This window comes from Engystomops pustulosus, chromosome 2 (genome assembly GCF_040894005.1).
Source record: "Engystomops pustulosus chromosome 2, aEngPut4.maternal, whole genome shotgun sequence".
NCBI classification, from domain to species: domain Eukaryota; kingdom Metazoa; phylum Chordata; class Amphibia; order Anura; family Leptodactylidae; genus Engystomops; species Engystomops pustulosus.
The window spans coordinates 95,165,650-95,192,207 of record NC_092412.1 but is presented as its reverse complement, the minus strand read 5'-3'; the positions used below and the strand labels follow the sequence as shown (position 1 = coordinate 95,192,207).

Genomic DNA, 26,558 nt, shown 5'->3' with positions numbered 1-26,558 from the left:
CTTTCCCGTAATGTTATTTATTTTAACATGCCGTGTACTGCGAAGCTGAAAAAAAATTCCTAATGTGGAAAAATTGAAAAAAAAAAACGCACGTCACGTTCTTGTGGGCTCAGTTTTTACGACTTTGACTGTGCGCTCCAAATAACACCTCTTTGGTTCGGTGCGATCGCGGTGATACCAAATTTATATAGGTTTTATTGTGTTTTAATACATTTTCAAAAATTAAACGAATGTGTACAAAAAAGAAAAAAAAATTTTGCCATCTTCTGAAGCTAATAACTTTTTCATACTTTGGTGCACGGAGCTGTGTGAGGTGTCATTTTTTGCAAAATGAGCCGACATTTGCATTGCTACCATTTTGAGGTCTGTGCAACATTTTGATCATTTTTTATTCCATTTTTTATGTGATGTAAAACAGTTTTTATATTTTGATAGATCAGGCATTTTGGGACACAGCGATACCTAATGTGTCTGTGATTTTTACTGTTTATTATGTTTTATATCAGTTCTAGCTAAAGGGGGGTGATTTGAATTTTTAATATTTTATTAATTTTTTTTATTTTTTTAACTTTTTTTAAACTTTTTTTTTCACTAATTCTTAGACCATCTAGAGTAAATTAACCCTAGATGGTCAGATCGCTGCTACCATATACTGCAATACTTCTGTATTGCAATATATGGCACTTTTGCAGCTCATTCATTACAATGAGCCACTGGCTCATTGTAACGAATCTACAGAAGCCATTGAGCCTCGGGTCAAACGAAGACCCGAGGCTACCATGGCAACCGATCGCCGCCCCCCGATGACGTTCGGGGGCGCGGCGGTCACAATAAAGACTTTGCCGGCGGCAATCAAAGGGTTAATATCCGCGATCAGTGCAAGCACTGACCGCGGTTATTAGCGGTGGGGGTTTGCTGCAATATGCAACAACCCCCACCTCTGTATGAAGAGGACTCAGCCCGTGAGCCCTCTTCATACATTCCCTATACCTTTGTGCCGTAGAGCTACGGCGCAGAGCGTTGATGGCCTATCCTAAGAATAGGCCATCAACCGTTGAATGAGGGGAAGGGAGTGCCATCTCACATAGATCTGCTGTTCACTGCCCTACTAACACAGAGATTAGAACTAGTTGGCTCTGTTTCTCTGTATAGGCCATAAGCTGTAACTACGGCACAGAGCGTTAAGGGGTTAATATGATCTCACATATGTTCTTTAAAGGGGTTGTCTACTTATACAAAAATATAACATGGTCAGCATAAGACCCTAACAAAGTCATCCATACTCTGCTCCCCAGGGGTCACATGACCCATGGCTACTGGCGGCAAACAAAAACCTTAAACTGTGTAAGTATATTAAAGGTTACCCTTTTAATTCTGAAAAACCCTCAATGTGACTACTTTGAGACTTTTTTATGCCAAAAAAACCCAGAACAATCCTAGCTTTATTTTTGCACAAAAAAGTAAATGCATGTACAATGACAAAAATTTAAAGATATTTAAAAAAAAGAAATAAAAATTTTCTTGAACAAATGAGTAAGCCTTTTTTATTATAATTTTTAGAAAATGGAGTCTAATAAAATTTTTTAGATATGCACATTAAGATAATACTCCCACAATAACAATGACAATAATCCCACTCAAGAAATATGACATCCTATAGAAAGTGATGAAGTAGTTACTTTAGGCAATTTTAATAGTGAGATGATAAAATTTTACATTTTAAAACTGTGCCAAAGTATTTTTTCAGGTTGCATGGAGCTTTGATTTGGTAAGCGTAAATCTTTTTTCCATTAATGAAAAGGGCATTTTTTTCAAGTGCACCTACTCAGAGCAGGTGAGTTTTCGCATTTTTTTGGTGACTTTTTAGACTCCAAATAAACATAGATGCAGTGCAAACATCTGCAGCACACCCATTCACTATGTCAAATAAAGCGAAAAAACTCAAAACCACTACATGACAAATTTTAGCCTGTCGCTTATCTATTAACTGACCCAAAAATTATGATAAATGCCTCCTGTGGTTCACATTATGAATTGCATATGTTATAGCTGAAACACATATGTGATGGGGACAAGCTTTGAAATACAATTCAACCGGAACGTGTGAATGCTAATACAGTGCTTTGCTGCCAGTGAAAAGGGCAATAGTTCTATCAGTTTCCTCTTTCACAGTGTCAAAGTTCCAATTATTTAGGAGGAACGCATGTGCAAAATATGTTGAAAACTAAAGCAACCAACAAATTATGTTGAAAAAGAAGCTTTTTTCCCCTATACAAAATATTTCAAAGAATCTTGCATTAGCTTTACAAATAATTTATGCAATATTGTTTGACAAGTTACTACTTAAACCTGTTGCATTAAAAGTCATTGACCTAGTCCATTATCACCTAGCCCTTTTTTTTAGCATTTTGCCATTTCCAAAAATATAAAAATTTTCTAAGTTACAAAGTACTTACAGAATAGCCGTTAGAACCATTAGGACCTCTTGGCCCAGAGTCACCAGAATCTCCCTTTGTTCCATTGCAACCATCCAATCCTGGCTTTCCTCTTGGGCCACCTTGCCCAACATGACCCTGTGGATATTATAATTCAAAAAACATCAGTACACTGGTGGTGTTTATATTATATATCACGTTAAATGTTCAGTTGAAATGGAAAATTATAACATCAGCTGCTATTTATAAAACCCCCCCACTAAATTGTAAGAAAAGGATGTCATACGTACAGGCACACCATTTGCTCCTGGAAATCCGGTGACTCCACTTTGGCCCTAAAAAAAAATTTACTTAAGAGTAAAAGTTTGAACACTTTCAATGATCAGCAAAATTAAAGTTATTTTGTCTCAAAATAAAAAATACACCATTTTGGTGTATATTATGCTTTGTTACTTCCTGGAAACAGTACATGCTTTACTACTCATTAATCATTATTTATAATGAAGACATGACTAATGAAAAAATGTATTTAAAGGAAATTCTGTAATCACAGTGTCCCATTTTACCTTATCTCCAAGTGGTCCAGATACCCCTGGATGACCTCTTTCACCTTTGTCTCCCTTACGTCCTGGTAATCCTTCTATTCCAATAAGTCCAGGGGGCCCCTGGGTGCCTTGACCACCAAGTGGTCCTGGTTGACCCTGAATAAAATAGAAGTACATAAAAACACCTTTAATACTATGTTATGCAAAAATGTTTTGGCAGGATATGAACAGATCATTTTTTTCATATATCCACATACGCATGGGTCAAAATACAAACACATACCACAACACTAACATACAATACACTAAAAACACTGAATTCATAGAGGACACAGATTCAAGTATTGTTTCTATCTACCTAACATCCATCTATCTATCTTCGTTTATACATAGCAGGACTCTGAAGCCATACTTCTGCAGTTTCATTTTCTTCCACCAGATGGCAACCAAACATAACAGGAGGGAAGAGATTACAGAGAGAACAGCGAACAACCCTTATCTTTTAAATAGAAAAATCTCATCTTTGTCTTATGATGTGAATCAGTTGAAGGGGTCCTCTCATGTAGGCATTGGTGAGATGTTTCATTGTAGTTAAATATATTTTTTACAGAGGGAGCCTGTATATACTAAGTTTGGTGAGGGGAAGGCATGTCTATACTAAGACTGGGGAGAGGAGTTGTATATACTAAGAATGGGGAGGGGGATACTGCATATACTGAGACTAGATAGGGGGGTTGTATATACTAAGACTGGGGAGGGGAGGTTGCATATACTAAGATTGGGTAGGATAGAGCTGCACATTTTAAGACTGGGAAGGATGACTGTATATACTAGGGAGACTGCATATACTAAGACTGGGCAGGGGGAAGCTGCATATATTAAGGTTGTGTATACTATAGCAATGCAAGGGGGCTGTATATACTATAATTGTGCCAAGGGGGTCTGTTTATACTATAACTGTATGGGAAGCTGTATATAATGTAACTGTGCATTGGGAGGGCTGTCTATAATATAACTGTGTAGTGGGGATTAAAATACATTAGGAGGGCGACCTAGTGGATGTTTTGCATGTTGGGGCCAGTGTAGTCAGTGAGGTGTATACAGGCGGTCCCCTACTTAAGAACACTCGACTTACATACGACCCCTAGTTACAAACGGACCTCTGGATATTGGTAATTTATTGTACTTTAGTCCTAGGCTACAATAATCAGCTATAACAGTTATCACAGGTGTCTGTAATGAAGCTTTAGTGTTAATATTGATTCTTATGACAACCCAACATTTTTAAAATCCAAGTGTCACAGAGACCAAAAAAAGTTCTGTCTGGGATTACAATGATAAAATATACAGTTCCGACTTACATACAAACTCAACTTAAGAACAAACCTACAGACCCTATCTTGTATGTAACCCGGGGACTGCCTGTATTATTTAGGAGCACAGTGTTATCCAAGAGAAAAAACTGATTTCACCTGTAAGGTACCAGATGCCACCAAGCCTCAGTATGTGCAGTGTCAGTGAGCCGACCCCTTCTGAGCGGCACTGGCTGGGGATGTTATGAATTGTTAGTAAATGCTGTTTAAATATTGGTCTGTAAATTCAGTGGATGGAATATAGCAGATGCATACCTCCCAACTTTTGTGGAGGAGAAAGCGGGACAAAATGCCGGCGCGCGAAGCGCACCGTGGCGATTTTTTTACCCACAGAAGCCACACCCTAGCCACGCCCCCTAACCACACCCCCTGCCCACGCCACTGCTCATACCTCCAACGCATCCACTGGCACCAATGTATATTTATGTATTTAATTGGGGGGCACTCCCCCTAAAAACGAGCATGTCCCCCCCCTAGACAACGAGCATGTCTCCCCCCAGACAACGAGCATGTCCCCCCCAGACAACGAGCATGTCCCCCCCTAGACAACGAGCATGCCCCCCCCTAGACAACGAGCATGTCCCCCCACCTAGACAACGAGCATGTCTCCCCCTGACCCCTAGACAACGAGAATGTCCCCCCCCCCTAGACAACGAGCATTTCCCCCCCCCTAGACAACGAGCATGTCTCCCCCTGACCCCTAGACAACGAGCATGTCCCCCCCTAGACAACGAGCATGTCCCCCCCCTAGACAACGAGCATTTACCCCCCCCCAGACAACGAGCATTCCCCCCCCTAGACAGCGAGCATGTCTCCCCCCGACCCCTAGACAACGAGCATGTCCCCCCCAGACAACGAGCATGCCCCCCCAGACAACGAGCATGTCCCCCCCTAGACAACGAGCATGCCCCACCCTAGACAACGAGCATGTCCCCCCACCTAGACAACGAGCATGTCCCCCCCTAGACAACGAGCATTTCCCCCCCCCTAGACAACGAGCATGTCTACCCCCGACCCCTAGACAACGAGCATGTCTACCCCCGACCCCTAGACAACGAGCATGTCTACCCCTGACCCCTAGACAATGAGCATGTCCTCCCCTGTGGCTGCGTGCCCTTTTTTGTGTGTAGGGTTTTTTTATTTTTGTCTTCCAGGACCGTGCCTGCTGTGGACTGCTTCGGATTCGAAGGATTACGTCGATGACCGACATTTCTAACAAATAAAATGGTCAACGAGGGTGTGTCTGCGTTTTTTGTCCAATAAAATTTTCTGAAAACGGTGTGATTATTTATTTTTTTGCGACACTCTTCATAGTTTGCCATAGTAGTGGTGCCGGCTACATGACGGTGCTCATTACTAAGGGCTGGCCTTAGTGTTTGCCTTAATTTTTTTGGCAAATTCACACTAACGCCCATACCATTACCCCGGTACCCACCGCCACCAGGGGTGCCGGGAAGAGCCGGGTACAAACCAGTACCTGACCGTCTATAGATGGTCAGGTAGTGGGGCGGCCACAGGCTGTTATTGTTGCGCTGGAATAGCCCCCTAACAGTGGCCTATCCCAGCTCAGTAATGGCAGGCTGCTGCTGCTTTTTTGTAGCTGGCTGATTTGAAAAATAGGGGGTACCCTATGCCGTTTTTTCTTCAAATTTTTGACAAAAATATGCGTGGGGTTCCCCCTTTAAAGGGGGCTCCCAGGCTGTTTCCCCCATTTTTACAAAAAATGGTGGGAAAAACGGCATGGGGTACCCCCTATTGTTCAAATCAGCCAGCATGGGGGGGCATGCTCGTTGTCTGGGGGGGGGACATGCTCGTTGTCTAGGGGTCGGGGGGAGACATGCTCGTTGTCTAGGGGGGGGGGGACATGCTAGTTGTCTAGGGGGGGGGATGCTCGTTGTCTGGGGGGGGGGGTAAATGCTCGTTGTCTAGGGGGGGGACATGCTCGTTGTCTAGGGGGGGACATGCTCATTGCCTAGGGGTCAGGGGGAGACATGCTCGTTGTCTAGGGGGGGGAAATGCTCGTTGTCTAGGGGGGGACATGCTCGTTGTCTAGGAGTCGGGGGGAGACATGCTCGTTGTCTAGGGGGGGGGAATGCTCGTTGTCTTAGGGGGGTAAATGCTCGTTGTCTAGGGGAGGGACATGCTCGTTGTCTTGGGGGGGGACATGCTCGTTGTCTAGGGGTCAGGGGGAGACATGCTCGTTGTCTAGGTAGTCGGGGGTAGACATGCTCGTTGTCTAGGGGGGGGAAATGCTTGTTGTCTGGGGGGGGGTAAATGCTCGTTGTCTAGGGGGGACATGCTCGTTGTCTTGGGGGGGGGACATGCTCGTTGTCTGGGGGGGGGTAAATGCTCGTTGTCTGGGGGGGGGACATGCTCGTTGTCTAGGGGGGGGACATGCTCGTTGTCTAGGGGGGGACATGCTCGTTGTCTAGGGGTCATCACTGAAACCCCCACACATCAGCAGGTTAAGCCCTGTCCTATGGATAGGGCCTAACTTGTATTTGTGGGAAAACCCCTTTAACCCCTTAACGCTCTGCGCCGTAGCTCTACGACGCAGAGGTATAAGGAGTGTATGAAGAGGGCTCACGGGCTGAGTCCTCTTCATACAAGGTGGGGGTTTTGCATGTTGCAGAAAACCCCCACCGCTAATAACCGCGGTCGGTCATTGTCGCCGGCAAAGTCGCCGGTGGCGTTTAAAAGACGGCGGTGTGCAGGCGCCGCCATCTTTTTTTACGATCGCCGTGCCCCCGAACGTCATCGGGGGGAGGCGATCGGTTGCCGTGGTAGCCTCGGGTCTTCTTTTGACACGAGGCTACATGGCTTCTGCAGATTCGTTACAATGAGCCAGAAGTATTGCAGTATATGGTAGGAGCGATCTGACCATCTAGGGTTAATGTACCCTAGAGGGTCTAAGAAATAGTGAAAAAAAAAGAAAAAAAAAAGTTTAAAAATATAAAAAATTCAAATCACCACCTTTCCCTAGAACTGATATAAAACATAATAAACAGTAAAAATCACAAACATATTAGGTATCGCCGTGTCCCAAAATGCCCGATCTATCAAAATATAAAAACGGTTACGGGCGGCGGTGACCTCCGAGACGGGAAATGGCGCCCAAATGTCCGAAATGCGACTTTTACACCTTTTTACATCACATAAAAAATGAAATTAAAAATGATCAAAATGTCGCACAGACCTCAAAATGGTAGCAATGAAAACGTTGCCTCATTTTGCAAAAAATGACACATCCCCCAGCTCCGTGCGCCAAAGTATGAAAAAGTAATTAGCGTCAGAAGATGACAAATTTTTTTTTCTTTTTTGTACACATTCGTTTAATTTTTGAAAATGTATTAAAGCACAATAAAACCGGCATATATTTGGTATCACCGCGATCGCACCGAACCAAAGAATAAAGCTGACGTGTTATTTTGAGTGCACAGTCAAAGTCGAAAAAACTGAGCCCACAAGAACGTGATGCACGTGCGTTTTTTTTTCAATTTTTCCACATTTGGAATTTTTTGCAGCTTCGCAGTACATGGCATGTTAAAATAAATAACATTACGGGAAAGTAAAATTTGTTACGAACAAAATAAGCCCTCACACAGGTCTGTACACGGAAAAATGAAAAAGTTATGGATTTTTGAAGTTGGAGAGCGAGAAATGAGAGGAAAAACCCTGTGTCCTTAAGGGGTTAAGGGATTAAGTATATGGTACAATAAAAACAGAATAGAAGGGCACTGGGGGGATTAGGGATGGGGGCAGGGGGTCTATGGAGGAAAGTGAAGTGTTTAACCCTTTAGCTGCTGCCTGCAGTCACTGTAGAGTACCTGTTTTCACACTGCAGCAGCTGCACACACTCGGCTCCATCCATCCATCCATGTGCCTGCATCCTGTGCCGAGTGGCAGCCTGAGGACAGGGAGGGCTCTGCCTCCCAGGGGAGGGGACGGGGGAGGTGCCTGCTCTGCAGCAGACAGCCCGGGAGCTGGAGAGGAGGAGGACATTGCACCCCACCCCCTGGCTTCTCTGTATCCTGAGCAGGACCGGAAAAATCGGTGACAGCGCAGAAATAACCGGGACTTTCACTTAACGGCCCGTGCAGGCGGGACAAGGGTTAAAAAACGGGACTGTCCCGCCCAAAACGGGACGGTTGGGAGGTATGCAGATGATTGGGGCTGCTAGGGAAGCAGCATTTTACTCTTTGCCGGGCTGCAAGAAGACTAGTATCGGTCTTGCAGCTAATCACCACAAGGTTGGCATCTCTAGCAGCAGTTATTACTGGGCAGGCCGCATTCATCCATAACAAATTGCCACTTAATTTGCCAGTGTACCTCAGGTGTTTTTTTAATGGCTCACCTGCATTCTTTGTTTGTCCCCAATGCAAAGACTGCCAACTTCAAGGAAAACCTGCAGCAATAATTTACATTTCTATGGGTTTTAAACCCACATTGGAATTTTCTTTGCTCTCTTAAGTTTTTAATCACATTATGTGGATGAACATGTAACTGTAGATCAGATCAGGGTAGTTTCCAGGGATTTTGCTCCCGACCTGCTGTATTGTGCCCCGATACATCAAAGCTTTAAACAGAGAATGCATTTGTGGTGTGTTAACCACTGGAGAACCATGGAATGGTACTATTTGGTCCTAAACCAATGAAAAAGCAAAATCTTATAGCTCGGAAAATGCAGGACTCATTACTCAGAAGTATTATATCTTTTACGTGCATGTCTACTCAAGACCTTATTCTCTTAATTTTCTTAAACATAGTTGCAACTTGTGAGAAATATTTACTTAGGATAAAAAAAAAAATCTGATGTTCATTGTGCTGTTTTACTCCTCAACAACTTTCTTAAGGAAATGACATAATTCTTAGGCTATCTTTTTCATATACGAAATATTAATACTAAACAGCGATTTAACTACCGTATATTCCGGCGTATAAGACGACCTGGTGTATAAGACGACCCCCCTACTTTCCTGTTTAAAATATAGAGTTTAAGATATATTCGCCGTATAAGACTACCCCTTTTCCAACGCATACAAAACACCGGTAAAATTTTTTTTAAAAAAAACAGATTTAAATTTAACATGGTCCTTTTTTTAATGTAAATTCTTATGACATGCAGGTATATAGAAGGAAAACTGTCGCTACAGCACAGCCCCCAGTAGTATACAGCACAGCCCCCAGTAGTATACAGCACTGCCCCCAGTAGTATACAGCACTTCCCCCAGTAGTATACAGCACAGCCCCCAGTAGTATACAGCACAGCCCCCAGTAGTATACAGCACAGCCCCCAGTAGTATACAGCAAAGCCCCCAGTAGTATACAGCACTGCCCCCAGTAGTATACAGCACTGCCCCCAGTAGTATACAGCACTGCCCCCAGTAATATCCAGCCAGCCCAGCATTAATAGAAAATAATAAACTTATATACTCACCCTCCGGTGGCCCCGACCTGCAGCGCTGCTCCCCCGATGTCCGCGTGGGTCCTCTTCTGCCTTCGGCGCCCGTCTTCACTAACTTCGTGCCGGGCGCCGCCATTGTTCTCCCCTGGACGGCCCTAGTATGACGCGCCGCTGCTGACGTCATACTAGACGCCGCCCCGGGGAAAAGCATGGCGGCGCCCAACAGAAGAGAGAAGACTGCGCGGAAGACGATCCGCGCGGACATCGGGGCCAACGGAGGGTGATTATGCACCCGATGTCTTTTTGAGGCTGCCGGCAGCTTTTTGAGGCTGCCGGCAGCCATCGCTGTGCAAACACCCGCGATCGGTGCTAGCACCGATCGCGGGTGTTACCGGTAAGCCTTTGCTGCAATATGCAGCAAAGACTTACCGGCTATGGAGAGGGCTCAGCCCGTGAGCCCTCTCCATGCACCGGGACCCGCCGTATAAGACGATTACCGGCGTATAAGACGACCCCAGAGAAGACAGAAGATTTTTCTGTCTTCAAAAGTCGTCTTATACGCCGGTATATACGGTAGTTTCAAATATCAAACTATCATGTTTTCCCCAGATGTACAAATGCAAACATGTGTAACATGGCATTGACCTCTATAACATTTCAGTTATTAAGAAAAATACAGTAAAAATGTTCTTCAATTGTATGAAAATGTTGTACAACGGTACATCGTGTAAATGCATCTGGAAGCCATTTATTTAGCATGACAATATCCTATTAACAGGGAATAAGAACATGCACGTGCAGTGAGGTTTGTAATTTAAAGCAGAACTAAACATGATAATAATAAACTATGTAATATTCTTTAACAAATAAATATGTACATGTATCCTTCTTTTTCCCTGGCTTTTTCCTTATTTAAAAGGAACCTGTCACCACATTTTCATAAATACAGCTACTGACAGGTTTCCATAGAGCCCTATTAACTAACTGACACCGTTTTTTATAGCTCAAAATTGTTTCTCTTTCATCCCCATAATCAACTTTATATTCCCTGGCATCAATCTACTCCTCCCTATGTCTCATGCCTCTTCTAAGTATTCAGCACTTCATGTCATTTGACATGGGTGATGTCATCTAAGGTCCTGTTACATCTGCAACTTCGACCCCATGTATGCATCTGATCAATTGAAATCACAGAATGCTTTCATGGAGGTAGGGGAAGGTTTAGAAGTCCATGGAGGTATGCTGTGATTTCATGTGATCAGATACATAAATGGGGTAGACATTGCAGATGTAACAGGACCTTAGATGACATCACACTGGCCACATTAAGTGCCCAATGAAGTAACAGAGCTCTCTCTCAAACTTCCATGCAGCAGCATATAATAGCCCTGAGACGTGTCAATCAGGAACTAGGAGGCAGAGCAATGCATTAACCACTAAATATGCAGGGCTCCATTGGACTCACTAGTGTCATTGGGCTCACATCAGGTGAGTTGCATGTATGTTTACGAACTGATTTTTGTAACATTGCAGCCATGGGAAGGAATCATTTAGGGATAAAGGCAATGCTTTTTAATCATAGTTGTTAATGAAGTATTTGTTTTGGGTGGGTTAATTTCAATTGCAGGTTGGCTTGAGGCATTTTGTGTAAATCACCTTATTGTGAGGTGCCTTTTTTTGCAAAATGAGCTGATGTTTTGATTGCTACCATTTTGAGGAATGAGCGACATTTGGGCACTATTCGGCGTTCACCGCCAGCAATAACCGGTTTTATATTTTGATAGATCAAAATGGCTCATTGTAACAAATCTGCAGAAACCAGACAGTCTCGGGTCTGACGAAGACCCAAGGCTGTCACGGCAACCGATCACAGCCCCCAATGACGTTTGGGGGGCGGCGTTCATAACAAAGATGGTCTAGCAGCGACTGTAGGTATTAGCGGTGGGTGTTTACTGCAATATGCCTGTGAACCCTCTTCATACACCCGCCCCACCTCTGTGCTGTACGTGTACGACACCAAGTGTGAAGAGTTTAAACAGCGCTGAGAATAGGGACGGATGGCGTGGCCGGGTACCTTGGCAGGCCGGAAGCTGAACGCAGTGCTGCTTCCATGCCCCTGTTTATTTACATTTTGGTTGAACATTGGTTCCCATACCATGCAGGGAAAAACATACAAAAGGACACAGACAGGGTTAGATTGAAGGAAAAATAGGTAGAGGGAAGCTTAAGATATTTGTTTTCAACCATTAGCAGCCCATGCTTTTTACAACTGGAAAATACCTTTAAGAAAATCTTTTGTATTATGTAAAGCTGCTTCATTGTGTATACAACTGGTAGTACTGCATGTACTATCATGTAGCTCATCCACATACGTACAGGTTTTCTTATCAGATCAGGATACGCTGTTGTTCTAATAGTAATCTTTGCGTAGTCCTATCTATGTGCTTCATACAAAGCCAATTTGTATAGTAATTTATATACATGGTTAGCACTAGTTAAGAGCATACTACAAAGTATTAAGCTATGCTGATAAGTAGCGAGCGAAAATATCTACTACAATGCAAGTAGAAATCACTTCTGTGAAGGCTCAGTCAGATTCACTGTTATTAATTGGTAACAAAAATAAACCATAGTAGATAAGATAAGAAGCTAGAGCGAGCACAACATTTCATACATAGAAACATAAGTACATGTGAAATGTGAAGTGCTGACAAATGATGGAGCATGAAAGGATCATTAAATTTACCAATGTTGTTATATTTCCATATTTATCTAAATAACTTACTTTCATTAAAGAGGTTCTGTTTGTATACATAGGTGTGGAAGTGATCTGATGTTGACAGCTGCACACTCGCTGCAGCGTCTGGCCTGTTTAAGGCCTCATACACATGAATGGATGCAGGCATCCCTACGGGTGTAGGAAGAAGGAGGAGAGAGAGCGCGACAAGGAAAATTATTGACTTGGAAACCCATTTAAAGTAAATTATTAGGATATTAAAAAGTATAGATGTAAAAATTTACCCATAGAAAGAGGATGGTATAAATCATAAATAGACTGATTTGGCAAGCTCTGTGCAGAGCTGCGTAATCTGTAGGCGCTATATAAATAAAGAATTATCATTATTAAAAAATTATTAGATTCCCTTCACCATAGTAAAGACCCACTATATTTTTACATTGTCTGATGATCTAATTTGAAAGTAACCATGTTGCCCAAAAATGCACAAATAGTAATTGCTAAGTTGATATCAGCTCCTATACACATATGGGCTTATTTACTAAGGGTCCGTGGCCGCACTTTAGTCGGATTTTCTGTCATTTTCGGGGATTGCATGGCTGTGACAGGTATTTAGCAGGGGTTTGTGTCGCACGTGATCAGATTTTGGCACAGCTGCGTCGGCTTTCATGCGACAGAAATCAGAGGGGGGGGGGGGGGAGGGCTGCGATCCGACTGATTCGGACAGAGCGCTGGATTTAACATACAAATTGTGTCGCAAGACAATGCACTTACATACACCGGGAAGAAGATGGTGAACTCCGGCAGACCTGAGTGGGGAAGCGACACATGCAGGATATCGGGCGCACGATCTTAGTAAATCGCGGCACAATGCATTCTCATCGGACAATGCATTTTCGGTGAACTCCTCCGGACGCGTAAGTAAATGTGCCCCATAGATTTTGATGCTATAAAAAAACACCTGTTTGGATATCTGTATTATGGACACCTGTGTGAGTCCAAAATGTATTAAAAAATGATTGAGGACTTATTCTGTTGTCAAAAAAGTTTAGGTTGATATCCATGTATTAACAAAACCAAAGAGCTTTAAGAATAATAACTGTACTTTATTAACATACAAAAAATAATACAAGTAAGCAACTTCCAGTAAATATGTCTAGAAGTATAAACATAAGGGGAACCAAGTTATCCCAGATGGAATATGGGACCACCACAGAGTACCTATGACCCCCCTCCTCCATGTGCCCCAAAATCTGCCAAAAAACAATGTGTTTATTCAAATACATACTTCGTATGTATATCCATGTATATCCATGTATTTCATTTTTTGCTTACTTAGCTCAGTACTTACTTAATAGGTCTTAATTAATCTTGTACTATTTTATTGGACTAGTGTTTGCTGGAGAACTTCTTTCATTTTACTTAATGGGGTTTTCCCACGAATCAAAGTAAAGCCCTATCCACAGGATAGAGCCTAACTTGCTGATCAATGGGGGTCTCAGTGATGAAACCCCCACAGATTGCAAAAACGTGGCACTCAGCAATTGGCCTCAGCTCCATTGAGATTTATGGAGCAGAACGGTCATGTGCGGCTGTCTGCTCCATTCCTTTCCAGGAGCAATTAGGGGTCCGACAGAGGTAACTGGGACCCCTTCAGACACCTCGTTTTCATGATCTGTGGGGTTCTCACTGGGACCCCCACCGATCAGCAAGTCAGCAAGTTATGCTCTATGTCGTGAGAAAAGCCGATCAGCAAGTTATTCTATGTCGTGAGAAAAGCCGATCAGCAAGTTATTCTATGTCGTGAGAAAAGCCCTTTAAAGGAAATCAAAATCAAGCATGACAAACCAGAGGTACTTACTCGTAGATCCAAGCACCTTTTTTCTAAAATCAACTTTTAAAATTAATCTCAGATTATAGCAGGTAGTGCTCACTGCACAAATGCTGAGGAAGCAAGGAGAGGGTGAAACAGTATAACAGTTTATAAAGTCAGATCACAGAGCACAGAGTAGCCCTTCAGGCTCATTGGCATAAAATGCTAAAATGCTTTTAAAAGTAGATTTTTGCCCATGAAAAACAAATATAATAAATGTATTATTGTCATGGTGCCTGTATCTATGTGTAAGCGCCCCTGGTTTTCAAGCCTTATTTTAATGGTAGATTTCCCTTAACTCTGCTGTGCACCAGTTGTAGACTTGTTTCTATGCCAGGACATTACCTAAATAGGTAAACATTATCAGAGGTGTCTGACAACACCCATTTTACCTCTTACGACTGAAATAAATCTGCATGCTTGACTGATCCAAGTTTGCATTCCCTCAGCAAAGTAGAGAGATAACGTTGTACTAAACGTGTTCATTGAGTTTGGTGTGGAAGAAAATGCTATTCTGGACACAAAGGGAATCTTTTCATGAACTGATAAACATAGAGTTCACTCCAGGACAAGCAAGTCACTGTGTGTTGCTTCTGGTTGTATATGGTCAGTAAAAGTGATCATAAGTATTGCTGTAATTATTCTATCATATTTGCGCTTTTGCAGACACTAATCTATATACTGCACTGTTGGTACCAATACACCCGTAGTAAGTACATATTGGCACCAATTACCTGTACCATATTGCAACAAGGTTGATATTGGTGAATGGAAAAGGATGCATGTGATATATGTATCTGGTCGAAATTAAAGGACACCTGTCATCAGGTCTGTGTCACTTGTCCTGTCACCTCTTCCTGTTGGAGCAGCTCACAAGGATCCCATCCCAGCCTTTATCTAGTTATTTCATACATTAATCATTATAAAATCATCTATTCTTTATCATATAAATGAGGCTGGTCACATGGTCAGAGGCAGTGATGTCACCCCTGTTCCCCCTCCCCTCTCCTCCCCCTGCTCATGTCTGTGTGTAATGTATAGTAAAGCATGGCTGGTGTGTATGCTGCATCTGGTGACATGCTGCATCCTCCTAATATACAGGTGAGAGACACAGACATCAGCTGCACATGAATCTGACATGTTCTGCTGTAACATGGCTGCAGCCTGGAGCTGTTGTATCTCTCCTATACACACACACATGCACACACAGGCTGCAGGAGGCGGGGCCACCAGCACCAGGAAGCATCATTATACAGCCTCACATCATTATACAGGCTGTCAGTCATGCACTGGGGGTGTGGCTGTGCCTCCCACTCATGAATAGAGCGGACAGTTTGAATATGCTAATGCTTCATTGGACATTTCACAGGTCATTTGCATACAGCTTTAGGACCTCATTGCTTAGGTTTACAGGCATGTAGAGGGACAATGAAGGGATAGAGGCAATGCTCTCTAATGGCAGTGTATGAAAATATATTTAGTTTAGAGGGGTTATTTTGCATGACGGGTTCTCTTTAAGCCCCTTCAAGACCAAGTTTTTGTTGTTTGCGCTTCCATTTTTCAATCTGCTCTTTCATAAGCCGTATCTTTTAAATTTTTTTTGTTTACAAAGCTATCTGAGAACTTGTTATCTGCTAGACAAACTGTATTTTCTAGTGGCACCATTTAATATTATGTGCCCTGTAATGGGAACCCAGAAAAAAGTTCCAAATGTGGTGAAATTAGACACACAGTTGTGCCACATTCTGATTGGCTTTATTTTTACGGCTTTCAATGTGTATTCGAGATGACACCTCACCTCACTAATACTTTATTTATGTCTTCTTACACATCATGAAAAACCAGGGGAACTAACTCATGGATCTAGGCACCTTGACTGTGGTAACCTTCCTATATTTGTTATCCTTGGCCTCTTCTTTCAAAAGTTTTTTATTATGCTAATGAGCCTAAGGTGCTCTGGTGGGTGTTTCCAGAGTCCCTCAGTGGTGTCTTTCACTCGTTGTTACAATGAGCACAGCAGGTCTCCCCCCCCCCCTGTATTAGGCATAGCGAGGAGGGAGAGAAAAGGGGGTTGGGTGAGACATGTTCTGCTCATTGTAACAGCCTGTGATTCTGCTGCAGCACTGACGGGCTCCTGAAACACCCAACAGAATCACTAAGGCTCATTAGTAAATTCTAAAAGTTGAGAAGGAAGGAGGCCATGGCTTCTTCAGGAGACTCACCCCTGAAGAAGTCCCATCGGTGACAAAATGCGTGGGGTCCATCTCCCCCCACTCTACTTCCTCCCACCTTTCGGCTGCAGCCATCTGTCCTGTGTACTAGGCACCCCCCACAGTGTGACTATCCTCATATATAGGTATATCTGTATCATTGTACATTGTCTAGGGGTTTTCTGCAATTAGATTTTTTTGAGGTGGTAGGCTTTATGATTGATTGGATCATTGTTTTATGGGTAGAGTGTCAGGGAGGATTACTGTAACTCTGCTTTGTACCACCAGTTGCTCGGTAATTTGTCGTAACCTATTTGTTACATCTTTTAAGTGGTTTTATATTCTGTGTGTGTTGTACGATATTTAATAAAGTATTGTTTATTTTTTAGTCATTTTTTTGCATTGATTTTTTTTTTGTTGAATTTAGAGTATATTGATTGATGCATGACCATCATTTTGGTGCGGTCCCCGTCTTGCTCTTTTGAGCATGGAAGGAAGCCATGGATAACACGTCAAAGAACATTACCACAGTTGCAGTACCTGAATCTATGAGTAAGTGCCCCTGGTTTATCCATGCTTGTTTTTGATGGTAGATTAAAAAAAAAGCCTTGCATCACCATACTCTCACACCTGTAACTTGTTCATACTTCTGTGTACAGGGCTATGTAAGGTGTCATTGTCTGGGGGATTGAAGGAGATTTTCATTGGTAACAGTTACAACCTTTTGAACACTTTTCATTCAAATGTTTATTGGAGGCAAAATGGCAAAAAGTGGCAATTTGAACTTGCCTCTTGTTTTGGGGTTCACTGCCAGGAATAATTGCTTTTATTTTAATAGATCAAACATTTTGGGATGCAGCAATACCTATATGTTTATGATTTTGCTTGTTTATTTTTATATGTGTTCAAATGAAAGAGAGGGGTTTAATTTTTAGTTTCTCTTTTATTTTTTCAAATTTTTAAAAACTTTTTCATATTATTTTACTATCACTATTTCAGTAATGTATACTGTGATACAACTATATTGCAGTATATTTAACATACACTGCTTCTATATTAAAGTCTGTCTCTGATAGATTGACACACTCCACTTTCACTGAACACAGGTTGCACAAACCTAATACACCTGCCCTGCAAATCTTCCTTTCTGCCTTCTCTAAGCATTTGCATTACAATATAATTATATGTTAAAACTTACCTGTGTAGTCCCAGAAGTTGGGCTTTGGTTTGGAAGCAGTTCAAAAAACAACATGTGACTTGTCTATGCTGCAGACTGCTCAGCTCTCAGCCCCCACCTTTGTGCTCCTGTACAGGAGTACAAAGGTGGGGGCTAACAGCTGAGGAGTGTGTAGTCACATCTTGTTTTTCTGCTTTTTCTAAGCATTTGCACTGCAATATAATTGTATGTTATAACCTACCTTGCACCCCGACAGAATCCTGTGTGTAGTAGTCCTTGGGGTTGGGCTTTGGTTTGGATGCAACATAATTGCATTAGAATATAATATAATAATAACATAATCCAAACCGAAGCCCAACCCTTAGGACTACTACACACAGGATTCTGTCAGGGTGAAAGGTAGGTTATAACACACAATTATATTGTAATGCAAATGCTAGAGAAAGCAGAAAGGCAGATTTGCACTGCAAGTGTGATCAACTTCTGTAACCTGTCCCTGGTGAAAATGAGGTCCCTGGTGACAGGTTGCCTATAACTAACTGATTTTTTTACCTTTACTTTTTGTTTTATACACCATATAGCATAAATCAATGTATCAACATCAAGAGGAGTGAATGTGAGTATTTCTAGGTGTTATTTACTCTTCCAAAGCGGTATATTTCCCTTAAGAGTGTGCAGCTTGAAGTGTTGAAGATCTTTGCTTTGATAGACCTCTATCCATACTGAATATCATCGTGAGTTGACCATTGAAGTTATGCTAAGTTGATTTTAGAAGGAAGGAGGCTGTGGGTAACAAATATAAGATCACCACAGTCACAGTGCTTGGATCTATGACTAAATGCTCCTGATTTATCATACTTGATTTTGATGGTAGATTTCCCTTAGATTCCCCTTAATACGTAATTCCCAATTTCTAACCCTCCTTATACCATTTGCAAAACCTATACATGTTAGAATATAATAAATGTAGGTCATAGTAGAATTATCTGTTATTAAATAGATAGACACGAAATTGTCTTGCAAAATTCTACACCTGTTTTGAAGACAAACATTTCAGTAATATACTAAGAAAGTGGTTCTGCCAAGACAATTGCTGTGTAGTAGTGTGTGGGAGGGTTCTCAGGCGCTCACAAAGCAACCACCAGATGTTTTCTGTCAGCAGGCGTTGGGAGCTCCAAGGGCTACAGTACATCTGTCCTGGGTTTGATATTTGTGAGAACATTCTTTCCTACCAGAAGCATTCCCTAATGAAATTTTAAACATTGCCAGCGTACAGAATGATAGTGAGATTCTCAAAATAAGAAATACTCAGATGACTGAGTCATTGCGGATGTTATATGAAAAAAAGATCCCTCCAGGAAAATAAAAACGGAAATGGGATTATTTTGAGGCAAAACTGATTAACCTTTATCCAAAAATCTGTGATGCTATTGCATCAGGGGAATTAATCTGGTATAAGCAATAATTTAAAAAAATTATCGAAATGTATTCCTTTGAGTAATCCAGATCTGAAGATGCCTTCTATCTTCATGGAAATTTTAGTACAGTTCTCATACTTGCTGGTCATTTTGATATAATACTGTCCCAACATTTTGTTATATAAATCATTCATGCTAGTTGATCTCAGAGGACCACACACAACTCATGCACACAGCAGATTATGGCTTTTAGCAATATGTCTTGGAGAGTTTGATGTAAAACAACTCTAACATACAAATGAAAAAGTACAGCCACAACACAATCACAAGTTAGGCTAAGTTCACATCTGTGCTAACCTCTTCTTCTTTTCTGAAGAATGAAAGAACAAGGGCTACAGATGCATTTAATGATGTCGCCAACAAAGCGCAAAAGATCCTATGGAACAGCATGTTGTCTGTGCTCAGTTTGGGTGTCATTTTAACAGAAGAAAAACTAATGCGTGTAGAACTTTTACATCTGTGATTTGTCATGGAATCTGTGATGATGCAATTGTGAACATGGCCCCAATTTAAAAAAACAACTACTTCCACTACTATGATTTAATAATGTAAGTTAAATAACTGTATGTATTGTAGCCTGCATTAGTTACACAGCATACTGTCACCACACCATCAATGGTGAAGATAGATGTTCGCTATTTTTAATAGAGAAAATAATAGCGGAACCATGACATAAAAAGCTGATGCAATTCAATACAATACAATACAATACAATACTGTGACATCAGACCCAATTTGCCAATGTTTGTAAGGAAGAGATAGAGTGCTGCTAAGCATTCTTTTAGTGCAATGGGTATCCCAGCAGAAATTATTTTTAAGGGTAGAATGGGAGAACGTGCAATTCCTTGTTATTGTCTGTATGTGGTAAAAATAAAAGGTTTTATTTAGGTTTCACATCATAATCAGTATACATTGTCAAGAAAACCCTTTATTTATCACTATGAATAATACATCTATGCTTGTTATTTCAAGAAAATATTGTATTATGCATTTAGAAAATATTACTTCAACCTTACTTAATAAGTAAGCAAACCTTAAACAAAAAGATAAATTGCAACAAATATGATGGTAAGAAGTAAACAAGTCATGGCCCAGAATGTATATTGTGCAGTTTTGGAGGCTGAACTCACTTGCCAGCTTACTGACACATATGGGACATGAACTTTCCATGGTCGATAACAAGATTCCTGAAGAATTCTAGTGGGCAGTGTTATATTCTTTCTCCAATGTAGTGTATCCACAAGCTGACTGGAGCCATCTGTTGCCATTTTATGAACATGCCTTATTTTAATTTATGGTTATGTTACCTTTTGACTAAAGGGCTTTGAACTGTTGACTGAATATCCATATAAATGGATAGATTAGCAACAGCTTGTAAGAATTTAAAGAAAAAATGGAAAAGATATTTTCCAGTTGACAAATGAGCAGCAAGTTAAATTTGGACAATGTGGGTGGCAAATTCCATCTAATGAAACAGATAGAGCTGTTATTATTATACGGTCTGGTAAGTTCACTGTGCCATGTACAGCTCATGCGGAAGAGGGTCTGGTGGCCCACCACTGTCTAAGCCTGCACAAATCTCCTCCACAAAGTATTGTCCAATTGACAGGGAAGGATGAGATGGACCAATTTGCTCTTGTAAAATGAAAGCTGAGTTGCTCTTGGCAACAATGACAGTTTTACTGTAAAACTGTGTTGAAAAACGATGCATTTTCTATTCTCTTTTGACCCACGCTGTATCCACAACAAAGTCATTAGGTAACTTGAAATATTTAATTTTCCTTTACTAAATAACTCTAATTGTGATGACTCTAGCCCCTCCATTCAGTTAATGACATTGGTTACCTTCCCTTGAACCCAATCAATCTCACACATTATACTATGTTTGCCATGTAAGGTAGGGCAATGCTGAAAGGCGACCTGCCCCCCCCCCCCCCTTTTTACTGACACTTTGGCTTTAGTACATGATTGTATTGTCCATAACATAGCAATTTTGGTTCATCTTTTTGATATTGAGACATTTCTTTGGGTGTTTCTATTGCTGTACAGGGGGAGACTCCTGTTTTCAGAATTGATTGCCCAATATCAGACTGTTTAAAAACACCTCTATCCCAACACACAAACATTTGCCAGTTTATTAATGAATTTAGGAGTAAGGCTGCATTCACGAGACCATTGGGGGCACGTGTGTATGACCGCAAGCTTGTGGCCATACATACGTCCCACATAGACGCCAATGGGCGCACGGAGCGGTACGGTGCAGAACGCTCTGCACACGGGGAATAGATATCACATGTCCTATCTTCCCCCATATTACGGCGCCTTGCACCATGCATCACTATGGAGAGGGGTCACCCCTCTTCCTCTCCATCGCAGCGAGCGTATGCCAGCCCGGCGGGCATACCTTCGAGTGCATCTAGCCCAAGAGATTCAAAAACAATGCAGAGTTGCTCTAAAGATGCTTCAAAATGATTATTTAAGACAGTTATCTTTAAAATGTCACAAAACTTTCTTGTGACTGGTTTAAAGTTGCTGTGTGGGCCAGTATGCAACACCAGTTTTACTATCCAGTTCACATCTTGTATTATGCCAGGGAACAAATATTGCTGGCCTGTACCCGGAATATTTAATCACTGTATTAAAAATTATTCATACAAAACATGCATATATTAATCCAATATCATCTGCAAACTGGATAGATTTTAGTTTAAAACTTTAACTTGGACCAGAATAGTCAGAACATGGTAACTTAAATACATTCTTTCAGATTCTTTTAAAATACTGAACCAAAAGTGTTAAATGGGAACTTTTTTGTCTCTTAAAATAACAGACACTTTAATGGAAATTTAATGGACCCTTGCTATAGTCAACGGTTTTTGGGGTCTATTATGGCATCTGGGGATTTCATTTTTTTAACTGTTCTGCTTCTGGAATGGCACAGAACAACCAAAAGTGACATATGGTTTGTGGGGAAAGCATGCAAGACCTTGACTGTTATCATAATTTTCCCATGTTCCTTCTCAATAAGTTTAACTTTTCATTTCCATATAAATCACCGATGCAGCTGAAAATACATTACTCAGAGTTAGGTTTCTCACAGAAAGAAAAATGAAAAAATACTTCACTCAAAAGGAATTCCGTAGCATACACAGTCAGCAGAAACATGGAACAGGAAGTAAGGCAGTTATTTGTTATCATCAAGGGAACTGCAAAATGGGGCCTAAGCCCCTGAATGTCTTTTCGGGATCCTTTTTGGGATCCAGCATAAAGGGATGAGATTTTAGCGTATTACCCTAATTTTTAACTTTAGGTTTCATCAGTGCCACTACTAACATAAACAGGCACTGCTGCTCACTCCCTGGCTGTTCACATTAAAACTCCTTTCTTTTTCTGTTCAGGTATAGTTACGCTGCAGCTCCATAGTGAACTACTGCAATTGAAACCATTACTATACAGAACCTGCTCTTACAGGGAGGAAGTTTTTCTAATTGCTATCTCTTCATTTTTCCCTCTTCGCATGTGCTTATGGGCTGTGCAGCATATATTAATAGGGGCATATTTATCAGGACCTCTGCGCCACGTCAGTCAGTTTATTCCTAGAACTTGCAATTATTTGCCACAATTATTTGGCATGAAGGGGGGGGGGGCACAGACGGCCAAGCGGAGGGCTCGGCCAGCAGAACGACACACTTGTTGCCGCCGCGTTTATTTCAACGCCAGGCGAAAGGCTTTTGATGTATCGTGCTGCGCAAATGCAGCGGCGGGCCTGCCTGGTGTAGAATAAACGTTGCGAAGCAGCCTTCCCAATACATCAAGAGGTGGAAGCTGCGCGAAAATGCAGCGGCGGGCGTATGATAAATATCCCCCATACTGTTCATTTACACAGACTGTGACTTGAGGTAACACACATGTGCTATTGCCATACAGATAGCCCGTACAGTAATAATATCAAAATGAAATAATTTCGATCACATTTTTTTGTGTGAAGGTTATTATTTGCGTGTCGGAATGACGGCCGGACCGGAAGTGCGGTGCTCGCGCCCACCAACACGAGGAGACGCTGGAGGGGGGTGGTGGCAGTACACGTGGGTAAGTAAACAAGTGCTCCACGACAGCTACGCCCTACCTAGCCTTACCATCATAGTAACCTGGTCACACCCAATAGGGTGCGACCTCCTATATCCCTGACAGGTCACTATTGGTTCACACAATATAGGGCTACTTGGACCAATCAGAGTGAGACTTATGGAATGAGTGGGTGGTTACCTAACCACTAGAGACCATAAATACTCTGACCTCGGACTAATGGTTGCTACAGGATTGGATTAGACCACTGCTAATCCATATTTGCTGTCCACTGTCGGTTTCCTTGCAGCAGGACTCAAACTAACACTTTTTTCCCCTGAGGAAAGTTCCACTTTTTAGTGGCACTGGAAACGCGTCGGGAACGCTGTTGGATTCCAGCACCCATAGGGCTTACTAGGGTGACTCCACGATCAGGGAGAACCTGGGACTGTCCTTGTCAGGACAGGAGCAATATTTGGGTGATTAGGGCGAGTGAAGTAGAGGGCTATCTAGGGACAGTACATCCATCCTTTCCTGACCTGGTGTATCTGAGACCCATCATCTACTATCCTCGTCTTGTCCTACCCCAGGATGGGTGAGATCTGAACATTTTCTACTTTTATCTATAACTATAGTTCCCCATCTTGAGTCTATAGTTTTGATGCTGTATGTGTTTGCATTTTTCCTCTACAGGTTGGTTTCATTTTCCTTTTGGAAATCTGAGTACATATACTTAATGCTGTTTGTGTTTGCATCATACTGGATGGTTACTGTATCCCTTGGATCAACCAATGACTTGACTTTGGTCAGCTTGCTTTTTCTATGTTATATGTGATGGATTACGCTGGTACCTTTTAACCGTTATATTAAAAGTTATATTTTATATTTCCCTCACCTATTTATACATTTGTTGTTGATTGGGATGGTGTATTCTTAGGCCTTGTCTATGGTACTTCTTGATATAGGTTATTAGGCCTGTACTTAGATTTTTTCCTACTACTTGTGGTTATGGCTGGTTTTCTATCCACTGGCTTGGACACTCAACAGTGGTTGAACGAAGCTAAGGACGTATTTTCAGACAGAGACTACGCACAGAAACGGTACACTCCCTCATTCAATGTGGCTTTTAAAGAACTGAATAGAGCTTTCAGGGACCAAATCACTTCTTGGTGGGAGGTGCAGAGCCTTGAGAGCTATATTAGCCACAATATTGTACCGAGAGGACTACGCATTACTTTGACTCCGGCAGTACGCTGTCGCAGCCCTACCCTGCTTGCCAAGTGGGAAAAGGAAGCTACTAACAGCTCCCTCAGACTTATGCAGCTTCTCCTTGAGGAGGAGAAATCTGTTTTGATTCGACTGGAGGCTAAATTGAAGGAACAAACTGAGATCACTAAAAAATTTGAGGCTGAACCCGATTTTAAAAACAAAGAAAATCAACTTCAGAACGCCCTGGAACGCTTCCAATATCACCTTAAAGAACGGAAGCATAAGCAGTTCCTTAGGGATCTGTTAGATTTTAAAGAAAATCGAGCGTATCTTGGAAGCTACCAGAGGCGAGACACGGACACTGAGGGGTCATCAACGGAGGCAGAGACCTCTGACATTGAGCCCAAAAAGGGTCAAGTAAAAAATAGAGGCAGAGGAAGGGGTAGGGGACGTGGCCAAAGACAAAACTTTCCTACACCCACAGGTGACGTACGGGGTTTTTTAGAGCAAAACTACCCGCTGAGGAGCAAAGGGGGGCTACACCCACTACCACAACCAACCCAACAACACACACCTGTGACACAACCCAGGTAGTAAATCTGTCTTCCAGAACCCTTAACCCGATCGAAATGTGCCTTCTCAGTAAAGGTCTGTCTTTTGTACCGACCCAACGGGCGGATATGTTTGAGGTGGTTAAAGATCTAAACCTCTTTGTTCGTAAGTTAAAGTGGCACAAATTTCATAAACGACAAGACCTTAAACTGAGTAAAGACCTGGGTATACCAAATGATCTATTGTCAGATGTCCGCCTACTATTTAGCCTCCAGGACGATAATTCCCAGACAGGTAAGGGCCCATTCACGAATCTAAAGAATAAGAATACCCAGATGCCTCCGCTTGGTGATGCGTCACCAATTGATGTATTTTTGAATATGGTCTGCAAACAGTTGCGCCATTATACATCCCCAAAGTTCCCACTTAATCTTAATAGGGAGGAAACAGCAGCCCTTGCCGCCCTTGAGCGAGATAAACTGATAACAATTAAACCATCAGACAAGGGGGGAAATGTGGTGGCTATGGACACTACTGACTATAGACGAATGTGCCTAGAATTGTTGAAAAACAGGGACGCATATGCTATATTACCTATGAATCCATCAACAACATATGCTGGGGAACTTAAAAAGATCTTGGACGGGGCTAAGGACCAGGGCCTGATAAGCGAAGGTGAACATAGATTTCTATTGCCTAAACATCCCAGGACAGCCACGTTTTATACGTTACCCAAGATACACAAGGGCACACAACCGCTAAAAGGAAGGCCTATTGTCTCTGGTGTTGATAGTCTTATACAGAACATAGGGGTGTATCTGGACCGTATTCTACGTGAGTTTGTCGTGTCCCTGCCCTCATACACAAGGGATACCTTAGACCTGCTGAAGAGACTGGAGGATATCAATGTGGGAACAAACTGCTTTTTAGCAAGCATAGATGTTGAAGCCCTCTATTCCTCGATTCCCCACAACTATGGTATTTTAGCCACCTCCCATTACCTGAAAACACGGGGTACTCAATATCAGCCTCATAATGAGATGATTCTTTGCCTCTTGGACTTCTCACTGACCCATAACTTTTTCCTCTTTGACTCAAAGGTCTACCACCAGCTCAGGGGCACGGCAATGGGGTGGGCTTGTGCCCCCACCTATGCCAATTTGCTCCTGGGCTGGTGGGAGGAAACAATTGTATTTGGGGACGGTGAGGAGAATACCAGAGGCATCGAACTATGGCTAAGATATATAGATGACATCCTGGTCATCTGGAGTAGACCCAAAAAGGACTTTGAGGACTTTGTATCATCACTCAACAATAACGTCATTGGGTTACATTTCACTTTTGAGATACACGAAAACAGACTACCATTTTTGGATGTCCTTATCAGTAAGGACACCAATGGAAAAATTGAGACAACAGTCTATAGGAAGCCCACTGCCACTAATGCCTTGCTTAGATGGGAGAGCAACCATCCCCTCCCACTAAGACGTGGCATTCCTA

At 42.1% G+C, this 26,558-nt stretch overlaps 1 protein-coding gene across 3 annotated transcripts in view; it reads right to left on the bottom strand.

Moving 5' to 3' along the window:
- Positions 1-26,558, bottom strand: part of COL4A2 (collagen type IV alpha 2 chain) — a 178,849-nt gene that overhangs the window by 65,583 nt on the left and 86,708 nt on the right. For all 3 annotated transcript variants that reach the window (XM_072135559.1, XM_072135561.1, XM_072135560.1), the window contains 3 exons: positions 3,002-3,136; positions 2,726-2,770; positions 2,457-2,573 (listed from right to left, as the gene is read on the bottom strand). In XM_072135559.1, coding sequence (XP_071991660.1) covers positions 2,457-2,573; positions 2,726-2,770; positions 3,002-3,136 — 297 coding nt within the window. The remainder of the gene's footprint in view (positions 1-2,456; positions 2,574-2,725; positions 2,771-3,001; positions 3,137-26,558) is intronic.